Source organism: Equus asinus, chromosome 9 (genome assembly GCF_041296235.1).
Source record: "Equus asinus isolate D_3611 breed Donkey chromosome 9, EquAss-T2T_v2, whole genome shotgun sequence".
Lineage (NCBI taxonomy): Eukaryota > Metazoa > Chordata > Mammalia > Perissodactyla > Equidae > Equus > Equus asinus.
In genome coordinates, this window is record NC_091798.1 from 6,901,024 (window position 1) to 6,912,492 (window position 11,469).

An 11,469-nucleotide genomic window follows, 5' to 3' on the forward strand; every position below is an offset into this window, starting at 1 on the left:
TGACCAAAGTTTGGTCAAACTTTGTAACCCTCGCACCCATCACCTGGAGTGATAAGTGAGCCAGCTCTCCTGACCTCCCATGGCACTTGAGCCTCAACTCTCATGACACACTTCACTTTTGTTTTGGTTGCAAGAAACACCATATTCTTTTTCTTTTCTGAATCCAATATAGAAAGCTAAGCGCCCACCCACTAGGGCAGAAGGTTATTGCAATCTGAATCTCACTGTGGGGCCTGCACTGTTAGAAAGGCTCCCTAATACCTACAGCCCCCCAGTCTCAGAGAAATTCACACTCATGCCCCCAGACAGGCTCCCTCTGCCTTCTCCATGCTCTGTGACTTGCTTGCCACCATGGAAGCCCACCTGTTGTCCCCAAGTCTGTTTTTGCTCTTCTGGCCTGGTCACTACTGTTGACGTGTGTATCGTCTCCTCCCCCACTCATGGGGAAGGGCCATGGGGGCAGGGGCCTTAGCCCCCTCGGCTTCCTCACCTGGAACCAGGCCTGACCCTAACAGAGGCACAGAGTACATCACTGTGCAATGAATGGCAACCGGCTCTGGAGGGCTCATGCTTGGCACAGACTGGGTCTGATCAGGTGCCCAAACGGTGATTGAACGCTCAGAGTTGGAGCCTTCCCCACTGGCCCCACCACACCCATCAGTCAGGGGAGGGGTCTGGTCCCTCTTGACTCCAAGCCCCCCAGGGCCTTCTGGGCTGGAGCCAGAGCGGGGTCTGGAGATGAAAACAGATGTGGCCCTGCCCCAGCAATGCCCACAGCCCACTGGAGACAGAGGCAAACTAACAATTCCAGCAGCACAGAGCCAATGGGGGGACAATGAGGGCTGTGGGCACAGGGAGAGGGGATTGCCCAGGCAGGTCGTGAGTTCTGGAAAGGCTTCCCTGAGGAGGCAAGATCTGAGCACCATGAGGGGGCTCTGCCTGGAAGACAAGGGCCCAGAGGGCTGCAAGGAGCTGCTGGGGTCAGAAAGGGCACCACTGTCAGTGACCCTGGAGGGCAGCCTGTCAGAGGCCGCAAGTGATAGGCTAAGGAGCCTGGGGAGCTGCTGGAAGGTGTGACACTATCTGAGCTAAGAACAGGAGGGACCAGGGGCAGAGCCAAGTGTGGAGAGCTCACCACAGTTCTGGTGAATTGGCTGCCTGGGCCTAGTGGGCTGGGAGAGAGCCTGAGGGCAGCTGGGGAGCTGAGGGGCCTGCTAGGAGCAGGAGGGAGGGGCTGCCCTAAAGTAGTAACCACTACAGTGGCACCTGTGATCAGCTGGCCTTGGAGCCACCCAGCCGGCTTGGGGACCGGGAACTGGTTTGCCCAGCAAGGATGAGCTAACAGGGATCCGGTTCTCTCTGAGGCCCCAGCTTTGGCTCTCTTGAGCCCTCCCCTACATTTGGGCCTGGCCTTGGTTTCTGGCACAGCTGCCAAGTTTTGGTACCGCCTACCCACTCCCCACTGGCTGTACTGGCCAGCCCAGCTCCCTAATTGCTGGGTGGGGAGCTGTTCTGCAGGGCCAGTACACCAAAAGGCGGACCCCAGCCATTATGGGGCATGTGGGCACCCAACCTGGACATTGTGGGGCACGTGGATACCCAGCCTCACCAGCTCCAGGCTGTGGGGAGGGAGTGATCCAGGCTTCAGGCTAGCACCTGGCTATGGGAGACCCCTCTGGAGGGTCACTGGCCCAGAGACCTTGGTTTGGAGGGTCTGTGAAATGAGTTCCAAGGCCTGTGGTGGACAGGCCTGCCTAAGCCAGGTGCTCCTCGTTCCCCTCCTCAGGCAGAGGACCTCAGGGGTGGGTCTAAGTGAGTCTCAGCTAGGCCCAGGGGTCTGTCCTGGCCACAGGCTCCACCCAAGCCTGACCAGCGCTAAAAGGGGCTTGGGCTAGTGGGAAGGAACAGGGCAGAGGGAATGGTGAGGAAGCAGCCCTTCTGGCCTCCAACCCGGGAGCCCCAAACACACACCCCCAGACACACCCACTACCCACAGCACATCTCTACACACACCTGCGACTTACTGGGCCACAAACACACCATCCCCACGGCAGACAACTCACACACCCCACTCTCTGCCCTAAAAAGGCAGGGCACATGGACTCACACTCCAGAGCCCCATCCATATCGCTGAACAGCAACTCCACTCCCCACCAGAACCCACCTGCTGGGGCCTGAAGGGACTGCCAGGCGTGACCTTGCAGGGCAGGAGTGCAGCTAGAGAACAAATGGAGGGTCTCTGCGGAGAACTCATCAGAGGGCACTGCTGCCCCATCGGGCAGGGGCTGGGAGGGGAGAAGTCTGTGTGCTGGCCCCTGGGGCAGGAAGCACATCTAACGCAACCCTGAGGCCCCTGCCACGACAGCCCAACACAGCACCTAGCACACAGAGAGCACTCGATACGTGGCTGCAGTCGCACAGTGACACATCACCATGAGGGGTGGGGAGAGACCACTTGCACAGCCAGATGGGGTCTGTGCTCTAGGCCACCCCCCAGGAGGGGAGAAAAGGCCAAAGCCAGATTGAGATGCCAGGGGTGGGAGGGGTCTCAGGGGGCCGAGGATCAACCTTGCCTGAGAGCAATGGTCAGGGAGCCCAGTGCAGGGCCAGGGATGGGAGGCTGCATCCTCCCAGGACAGAGCTTTCCAGAATACAGATCAGATCACATCTCACCCCTGCTTAAAAATACCCCACGGCCCTCCATGCCGACAGGAAATGGCCACATTCCTTGCAGTGATAAAGGCTCTTTACCAAGAGACCCACAGCTTTCTCTGCCTTGTCTCCTGAGCCTCCCCAGGGCCCCCTGACCCCTGTGGAGGGAGGGTGCACCACAGCCAGACAGAAGATGGGCGCTGAGTTCTGGGAGGGGCAGGGCAGCCTTTGGGTGCTGCGGCGGAAGTGGTCTCAGGCCAGCCCCAGATCCAGCAGGGGCCTGGGCACCGGCGCCCAGACTTTCCACCAGGAGAAGGTTTTCTTTTATGCCTTGGTTGACTTGCCTTTTTGTTTTCCTAGGTTCCCTGGCATTGTTCCTTCTGAAAAATCCTACTGGTGTTGAAGGAATTTCAGCCCACACGGCAGGTCAGGAAGCGTGTGGTGCTGGGGCAATGAGATTCCTTCACTCACCAGCCACACACCCAGCAGCTGTGCACCCAGGCATGGGCACACCTTCCCACTGACCGTGACCACAGGAGGAGCTACAGCCCAGGTCACACCGCGACCATCCAGGATCCTCTAGACTCAGGCTGGGGATAGGCCTCCTCATAGAAAACATGGTTTTATTCTGAGGAGGCCAATGCTCCCATCCCAGCCTCCTTCATGCCTGCCCTTCTGCATCATGGGGCTCTTCATTCCCCAACCTCCTTCCCTGGGCCACACCTACTCCAGGGAGCAGGGCTGGGCCCTGCCTGGGTGCTCCTCTGCCAGGAGGGCTTGCCCCATCTCTTGCTGCTGGCACCCTCTCCAGCCCACAGCTCCACTGGATCCCTCCTCTCGGTGGGCCTCCCCAGCCCTGGCTGGCCTCAGCAGATTCTGCCCCAGACCAATGTAAGGAAGGAGCCGGCCAGCTCAGGGAGAGCTTGTCCAAGCCGTCTTCTGACAGTGCTTCTGCTGCCAGCTCGCTCCACTGGCCTCAGATCTTGGAGGACTCAAGCCGAGGACTCCAGGGTGTGGGGGGCTCCCGCAGCGCCCGCAGTTCCTGTTCAAGCGCCTGGTTGCGGCGGTACATGTCCAGGTAGCCCCCCTGGATCTCCCGCTGGTAGCGCAGTACCCTCTCCTTCTCCTCCTGCCACGTCCGCCGCTCCCGCTCAAAGCGTAGCGCCTGCTCCTCACCCCGGAGCCGCTCTTGCAGCAGCTCAGCCCGCAGCTGCTCAGCGCCATCTCTGGCCTCGCTGCCTCCTGCCTCCCCCAGCAGCCCCCTGCTCTTGCAGTCATCAGTCTCACAGCTGCCTGGGGCTTCCTCCCGGGGGGCCTGCTCCTGCAGGCTCCGCACGGTCTCCCGGAGCCGGGCCAGCTCTGCGTCCTGGGCCTGGGCTTGTGCCCGGCTGCCCCGAAGCTGCGTCTTCAGGCTGAAGATCTCAGCCAGCTTCTGCGCCAGCTCTGCCTGGGCCTCCCGTAGCTGCTGCTTCAGGAGGCTAATCTCCGCTGTCTTCTGGCACACCTGGAGAGGGGATACAGGACGGGCAAGAGCCAAGCAAACAGGGTAAAGAAGCCAGTTAAGGGACAGGCAGAGGATGGGACTCCAGCAACAGGGAGGGGAGGGTTTCTGACTGCCTGGTCTCTCACCTCCCATCGGGCTTCTTCCTCTGGTCGGGCGCTGGGGTCGGCCTCCGGGAGGGTGCCTGGGGGTCGGGGCTCAGAGGCCAGGCCCTGCTGTGCCTGTAGCTCCTTCCGCAGGCGCCGCTGCTCCTGCTGGGCCATAAACAGCTGTAGCTGGAGGTTGCGCTCACTGCGCTCGGCCTTCTGGGCCACCTCGTGTAGCCGTTCCACGTACAGGCGCTTCAGCTCAGACAGCCATAGCCGCTGGCGCTCCTCCAGTACCTGCCAAGGGGAAGAGGAGCCTGACAGGGCCAACATACCCATAGCTGGCCCACCACTCCAACACACCAGCCGCAGCTAGTGTCCTGTGCCCCAACATTAGGACCCAGCACTCCAGCCACATATGCGCCTTGACCTGGGATAGCCTCCAGAGGTGAAGTGTCCCCAACATGTGGCCCTCTCACACAACTCCCAGCAAGGACCGCCAGGGAGATGACATCCCACCACCTGGGGTGGGAATAGAGGAGCTGAATCATTTTCCTCTTCCTTACTCTCTTGTGCCCAGAGCCACGTGGGTGAGCTGGCTGGGGACCCTCTGTCTGCCCTGTACTCCAATGCCAAGGGACAGAGCAGGAGCCCAGGGCAGAGGCTGCTCTCACCTGCGTGAAGGGGTTGGAGCCATCCTCATCACCGAGGCCCCTCTTGAGGTCCTCACAGGCATCCGGCAGCACAGCTACTACCTCCTCGGCCGTGGGGCAGGAGAACTCATACGGGGGCGGTGGCTCTGGCAGGCAGCTCAGCATAGCCAGCGGCCCAGCCTCCTTGGGGCCCCGCGAGGCCCGGTCCAGGGAGCCCCCAAGGTGGTTAATGTGGCCCAGGGAGGAGCTGAAGGGGCCGGGGCCAGCGCCAGGACTGCGGCCAAAGCTGCCCCCACTGGAGGAGTCGGACAGGCTGGGCTCAGGCTCAGGGCCGCCCTCGTCCAGGCTGAGGGCGTGCAGCAGCTGGGCACGAGCCTGCGCCTGGCTGGTCCTGGGCCCCGGGCTCAGGGGCGGGTGGCAGGCCAGTGTGTGCAGGCTGCCATTGCTGCGCCACAGCTTCTGGCCCTTGTGGGCTGCCAGGCTCTGCATGGACAGGAAGCCTTTCCCGCTGCCTGCCACAGGCTTGAACACTGATGGGCGAATGCGGCACTGCCAGGAAGAGAGGGCAGGTGTGAGGCTCCGGGCTAACTGTGCCACCCTCCAATGCTCCCACAGCCCCTGGGGATCTTCTTTGCAAACATGGGGTACATGTCCCCAGGAGGCAATGACCAAGCCTCAGGCTAGCCCATAGCAGACTTTCACGTCCCGGCCCCATCCAGCATCAGGGTTTCCGAGGAGGCCCCGCTCCCCATCCCCACCCTCCCACACTAGGGAGGGGTGTGGCAGAGGCACACCTTATCGAAGCGACCGCGCTCAGGCAGTGAAGTCTTGCTGAAGTCACCAGCTCGAGGATGTTCCCGGTAGTAGAGGGTGGCATAGTCGGCAGGCTCGTTCCGAGAGGCCCGCTTGGTAGTCTTGCTGTCCTTCTTGGGGAGATGCAGGTAGCTGAGGAGCTCACGCTGGCCCAAGCCTTTCCGAAGGAGCCCATCAGGCTGGCGGGAGCCGCGGGACCCTGCGAGTGCCGCCCGGAGCTCTTCGGGGGAGAAATCCTGCCGTTCCAACAGGCTGCCCACGCTGCCCATGGCAATGCCAGCAGCGCCTGGGGCTGTGGCCATGAAGTTTCAACAGGGCACCGGCAGCAGCTGCTCCTGGGGATCGGGGGGCTCCATCAGGGGCAGGTGGGCACGTGCTGCCAAACTGCCCTGATGCCCTAAAACCAGGTGCTTGCTCTGTCAGCTCCCCACCGGACCCGCCCAGGGGAGGCAGATGTGGGTCCAGAGAGGCTCCAGGACAGGATTCCTAGGCAGGCAAGAGAAAGGGGCAGAGGCCCCAAAGCCACCTGCCTGGTGCCCCAGCTCCACTAGGGGCCAGTGTGATTGGGGAGCACAGGGGGCCAGGCCCTGAAGCAGCAGGATAGGGGCCCCTTTCAGGACTAGGCCAACTGAGGCCTCAGGCTCTGTGTGACCCTGACCTTGCTCACTCTTCTGTCAGGCTCCTATCCCCCAATTTGCGGGGTGCACAAAGGGCACAGGGAACCAGGGCCAAGGGCCTCAGACTGTCCATTCCTTCTTCTTCCCTTGGGCGGGAGAAAACCCAGTTCAGGCCTCTTCCTGCAGAGGGTCAGAGTTCCCCAAGGGAAGCACCTGGCAAGGGTGGGGTTGGGGCCTATAGTGGGAGGGATACAAACAGGAAGGGCCCGAGGGAGGGAAGGATGGCGGGAACAATGGCCACAGTTTCCGGAACAGGTGTTCATGTCAGGGCAGTGGTGGGAGGCAGAGGGAAGGGGCAGCTAGAGCCCCTGCCAGCCCTTGCAGACACTGCCACTCCAAAGCCCACTACCAGGCGGGGGGGGGGGGGGGGGGGCGCCAAATCCTGACCTGGCACGGAGCCAATTAGTGTTTGGGTCCTGGCTTCCTCATCTAGACAATGGTCATGATAACTCTTATCACTCAGGGATGCTGGGAGGATGGCTGAGATAACAAGACAAAGTGCCCAGTACAGGGCCTGGCCAGCAGCCAGGGTCAGCACAGGCTGGCCAAAGCTGAGCTTAGCTGGTCAGACACTCGAACACCACCAGCAAAACGCCACCAGTGAGTGGTTGAGTGAGGTTATAACCATCTCCCACCTGTGTTGGGACCTCACCATGGGGGCGGAGCCTGCCCCCAGTGCCCAGCCCAGCATCTAGCACACAGCAGGTGCTCAGAAAGGACCTGCCGAATGAACGAGGCCACCTTCTCTGCTTCTCACCCCCGAGCAGCTGCTCCTGACCCGGACAGACACGCAGCAGGCACGCTGCAGCTGCAAGTTCCCCCCTCTACCAAATACGCTTCCGGGACACCTACTCCCACCCCAAACAATGGTCGTTAGGAGGTTCCATCTTCCTCGACCATTTCCAGGTTTTGTGTTTGTGGAAGACAAAGCTCTCTGGGAGTGGGAGGGAGGGAGGGCACGGCCCTGCCCCCACACCCTGTGGCCTAAGGGACCCCACCCTGGGCAAAAGGGACCTTCCCAACCCTCTGCTACCAGCCCCCAGCAGGCTCAACCCCTTTGGGGTATCTCAGGCCACACAAGGTCAGGGGACTCACTCAGGTAAGGAATCACAGGTGCTGGGCACCCACAGTGATACGGCCCTGTGCAGGGGTCCCAAGGAGCCCTGTGACACAGTTACTGTCCATTTTCTTAGGGAAGGGCCCTGCAGCTCTGAAAGTTGGCTTGCCCAAGGTCATAGAGCTGGTCAAAATGAGGACCACAGCTGTCATCCCAGCACCATGGCTGTCAAATGTCTAGGGGGACCCAGGAAGTCACCCCCAGCCCAGAGCTGGGACTGAAGCATCTTGCCTCCCAACCTGACAGCCCCCTCCAGGACAAGCTCACGCAGCCACAGACACGAGTGTCAGAGCTCACTGCACCCCTGCCACTGCTTCTCAGAGAGCGTGGTCTCCAGCCTCGCCCTCTCTGCGGGCACCTCTGTTCGCCATTCCTCAGTTTCCCCATCTCTGTAGCAGGAAAGACTGCTTGCACTGCCTTCCTTATAGGTTGCTGTGACAGACACAGAGACAACAGAGGTAAAAGGTCTTGTGGACTGTAAGCCCAGTGAGAGCATGGGGGCGGAGATGGCGGCAGTGGTGCCAAATACGCCCACTTCATCCCAAACACACACCACCTCACCTTCCCCCAGGCAGATCGTCACTTCCTGTCTCAGGGAGCAATAACCAACACCCTTGTTACCCACGAAGGGCCTCAGGTCCAGGGGAGAGGCAGCCATGGGCCACAAGAGTGTGTACACCACACACATACCGCAGTCCAGTCAGTGCCACCAGCAGCACAGAGGCCCCTATGTTAGAGCACATAGCGCGGACAGTCACATCCAACAGCAGACACAGTCACGCGCAAGGTCACCCACACAGCACGGAGCACCCTCCGAGATATACATCCATAACATGAGAACACTCCTGCACAAAGACCCAGGTGTCCTCCCCCACCCCCGGGCTAGAAGCAGGGGTGTGTGTGTGTGTGTGTCGGTGGTGAGGGGGGCATGGGACCAGCTTCTCTCCATAAGTGACCTGAGCAATCAGAAACAGCTATGGAGCTGGATGAAGAGGCACAGACAGCCCCTTCCCTTTGTCTTTCCTTAAGGCCCCCTCCCTCTACCCTCCACCCTCCACCCCTTCTAGGTGACTTCTCTGGCTCTATTATCAGCTCCCTCAGTGGGGCGAGGCCCCTGGCTTTCAGGAGGCTCCATGCTGCCCAGGTCTCAGTCTGGGGACAGTCCCTGTTCCTAAGAGGTCCATCCACCTCCCCCCAAACACACATTCCTTCCCGTTGCTTGGATGCCCAGGGACTGGCCTGGTTAGGCCAGGGCAGCTGTGCAGGCTGGGCTGGGGAGGATTTGATGGGGGCAGGGGGAAGAGACAGCAAGTGCCTTGCAGCCCCATTGGGACTGCCAGAGCAAAACACCTGACCACCCCCACACGCTGGGCTTCCCTGCCCAGAGCTCAGAGACTACCCTGGGGCTCAGAGCTGAATCCCCCACCCTCCTGCTGGCCAGGTTTGGGCCTGGCCACACAGCTGCCTTTGGCTCAGGTCCCTGCAGGCCCCAACAGGGCCCCTTTACTCCTGCTTCCACCTCCTGGCCCCAAGACGAGGCAGCAGCACTGAAAACCCTGGACACAGAGGTGCATCTCTTCTGGACCAACCCTTGGTGGAGACAGAAAGGGGTTAGGGTACTGCCCTGGCATGAAGCAGAGAAAGAGAGGACATGCAGGAGGCACCCCAGCATCTATTAGTGGGTATCTTGTTGGGTCAGCCTGCGGCTGGGCCTTCCACACCCTCACATAATGCGCAGGAAGGGGTATTGTCATCCCCCACTTGACAAGAGGAAACCACTGAGGCCCAGGAGGTGAAATAATGTGCCTAAGGTCATGTTCAGTTGCATAAGCTCCCCAGGTTTAGAAGCCTGCCCTGACCTCACATTGTATCTCCTCTGGGGGGACATCCTAGAGCGTGTGGGCAGGAAGCTCCCAGGCCGGCCTTAGCTGTGGTCAGCCCCTCCTGAGCCCTGGCCCCAGGGGAGGGTCCCAGCACCTGCCAGGGGATCAGCTTTGCTGAGGGCGTGTCTGCAGCTGCCCCTGAGGAATGGGACTGGAATGTCCCAGCTCCAAAAGAGAAGGCAGTGTGAGGGGGCCCAGGGAGGGGACAGGAAGAGCTAGCATATCCTAGCCCCACTGCAACTACGCTTTAAGAGGCAGAGCAAAGCGTCACACCCCTGCAGGAAGGATTCTTAGGATCACTACGCAGTCACTTACAGTTGCACCGCACTCTACAGTTTCCTTAGCTCTTTCACTGCATCATCTCATTTCATGTTCATAACAGCCTTGTGGGGAGTTACCCTCACTCCATTTTACAGACAGGAAAACTGAGGCACATAAAGAAGCAAGCTGCCCATGATCCCACCATGACAAGCAACCAACTCCCTGGGCAAGGCCCCTTCTATTCTATCAGGCTGTCCCAGCCAGGGGTGACCAGCTGCCCTCCATGGGCACACACTGCTGCATATATATGTATGCCCAGCCCCCACACCTGCTTCTCCCAAGGCAGTCTGCAATCAGGCTGGTTTGGATCCCAGTCCCCTGAGCCTGGAATCCCTCCTGCCTACCCTCGGGTCAGGAAGAAGTAGTGGAAACCCCGCTGCAGAGGACTCTGCGCCCAGGAAGCCGCTGGCTCTAGAGGGCTCCAGAGGCGGTGGCGGAGGTGGTGGGAGACGGCTGGGCGCCTTCATTCAGTCTCGCACATACACACCCACACGCAGCCGGCCGGCCAGCAGAGGAGCCCTGCCCTGGAGGGCCCAGGGAGACGGCTGATCACTGGCCCAGGGTGGCCTCCGGCCTCTGCTCCCTGCCCAGGCTGGGCAAGGAGAGAGCACCGGCAGCCAAGCCGCGGGACAGTCAGGCTGAGCCGCTCGTCCAAAGGAGGAGAGACCCAATCTTGGGCGGGAGGTGCCGGGTGGGAGACGACGGCTCCCAGTCCTCTTTCCAGACATAGCCAAGGCCCCCATTTCGCTCTGGCCCCTGGCTGGCCCTCACTTTGGCCAAAGGTTGTGGCCAGACGGGGACGGTGCTGCGGCCGCCAAGACCTGGGCGCGTCCCTGAGGCACAGATCGGGGCCCCTCGCAGCAGATCGGCAGCTGCCACCTGCACAGGGCAGCGAGTTGGAGGAGGAAAGGGGTATCCTGGAGGACAGGGGAGGGAAGGTGAAGGGGCAGAAGAGGCTGGCAACCCCATGTAATTTTCCCCGGGAAGGCTGTGGGGGAGGCGGGGGCTCCCCAGAACTGCGAGAGGTGCTCGAGCTACCTGGGGGACTGAAGAGGGCCTCTCTTCCTGGCCCCTCCCTGAGGATTTGCCCCGAGCGCCTGGCTGAGGGGGCGGAGGCCGAGGTCGGACTCCCGCGCTAAGGGCGTCTGCTCCACCCCAGCGGCGGCGCAGGGGTCCAGGGCGCGGCTCCAAGGAAAGCGCGTCTGCAGGGGTGGCGGAGATCAGCGTAACCTGCCGCCTGCCCTCCAGCCGAGCGTCCCTGATCGCGGTCGGTCCCTGCTCCCGCGCCTCAGTGCTTCGGTGTCTGGAAGCAGAGGGCACCTAGGCGCACACCGCACCCTGCCACCCCGGCCCACTCCTCAGACGGGAACCGCGGCCGGCGAGGGCTGCGGCTTGGCCAAGGTCGCCGGGAAAGCGAGACCTCGGCGGCCGGCCCCACCCCCCGAGTCCAGCCCCGCGCCCCGGCGCCGGGCCCTGGAGCGCCCCGCTTACCATGCTGGCGCCGCTCCGCACCGCTCGCGCGCGGCAGTTCCCTCGCGCGGACTTGAACCCTCCCTCCAAGGCGCCGGCTCCGGCCGAGACTGCGAGCCGGGCCGGAGCGGCCGTGCGGCGGGCGCCGGGAAAACGCGGGCGGGCGCCGGAGCCGGATTGGCGAGGGATGGACGCGCTCGGCGGCGCTCGCTCGCCTGCCCTAAAGGCAGAGGGAAAACCCGGCCTGACTCACCGGCGCGCGGCCAGCCCAGAGCCGGGCCCGGGCCCCCGGATGT

The 11,469-nt window shown here is 62.0% G+C and overlaps 1 protein-coding gene across 1 annotated transcript; it reads right to left on the reverse strand.

Annotated features, from left to right (window-relative positions):
* Positions 1-163: 163 nt before the first annotated feature.
* N4BP3 (NEDD4 binding protein 3) lies at positions 164-11,398 on the reverse strand. The gene is made up of 5 exons (XM_014834913.3): positions 11,195-11,398; positions 5,687-6,040; positions 4,914-5,441; positions 4,282-4,536; positions 164-4,156 (listed from the first exon to the last, which is right to left on the reverse strand). Exons 2-5 carry the CDS (start codon positions 6,005-6,007, stop codon positions 3,629-3,631), a joined length of 1,632 nt encoding a protein of 543 aa, XP_014690399.1. The 5' UTR covers positions 6,008-6,040; positions 11,195-11,398; the 3' UTR covers positions 164-3,628.
* Between the last annotated feature and the right edge of the window lie 71 nt (positions 11,399-11,469).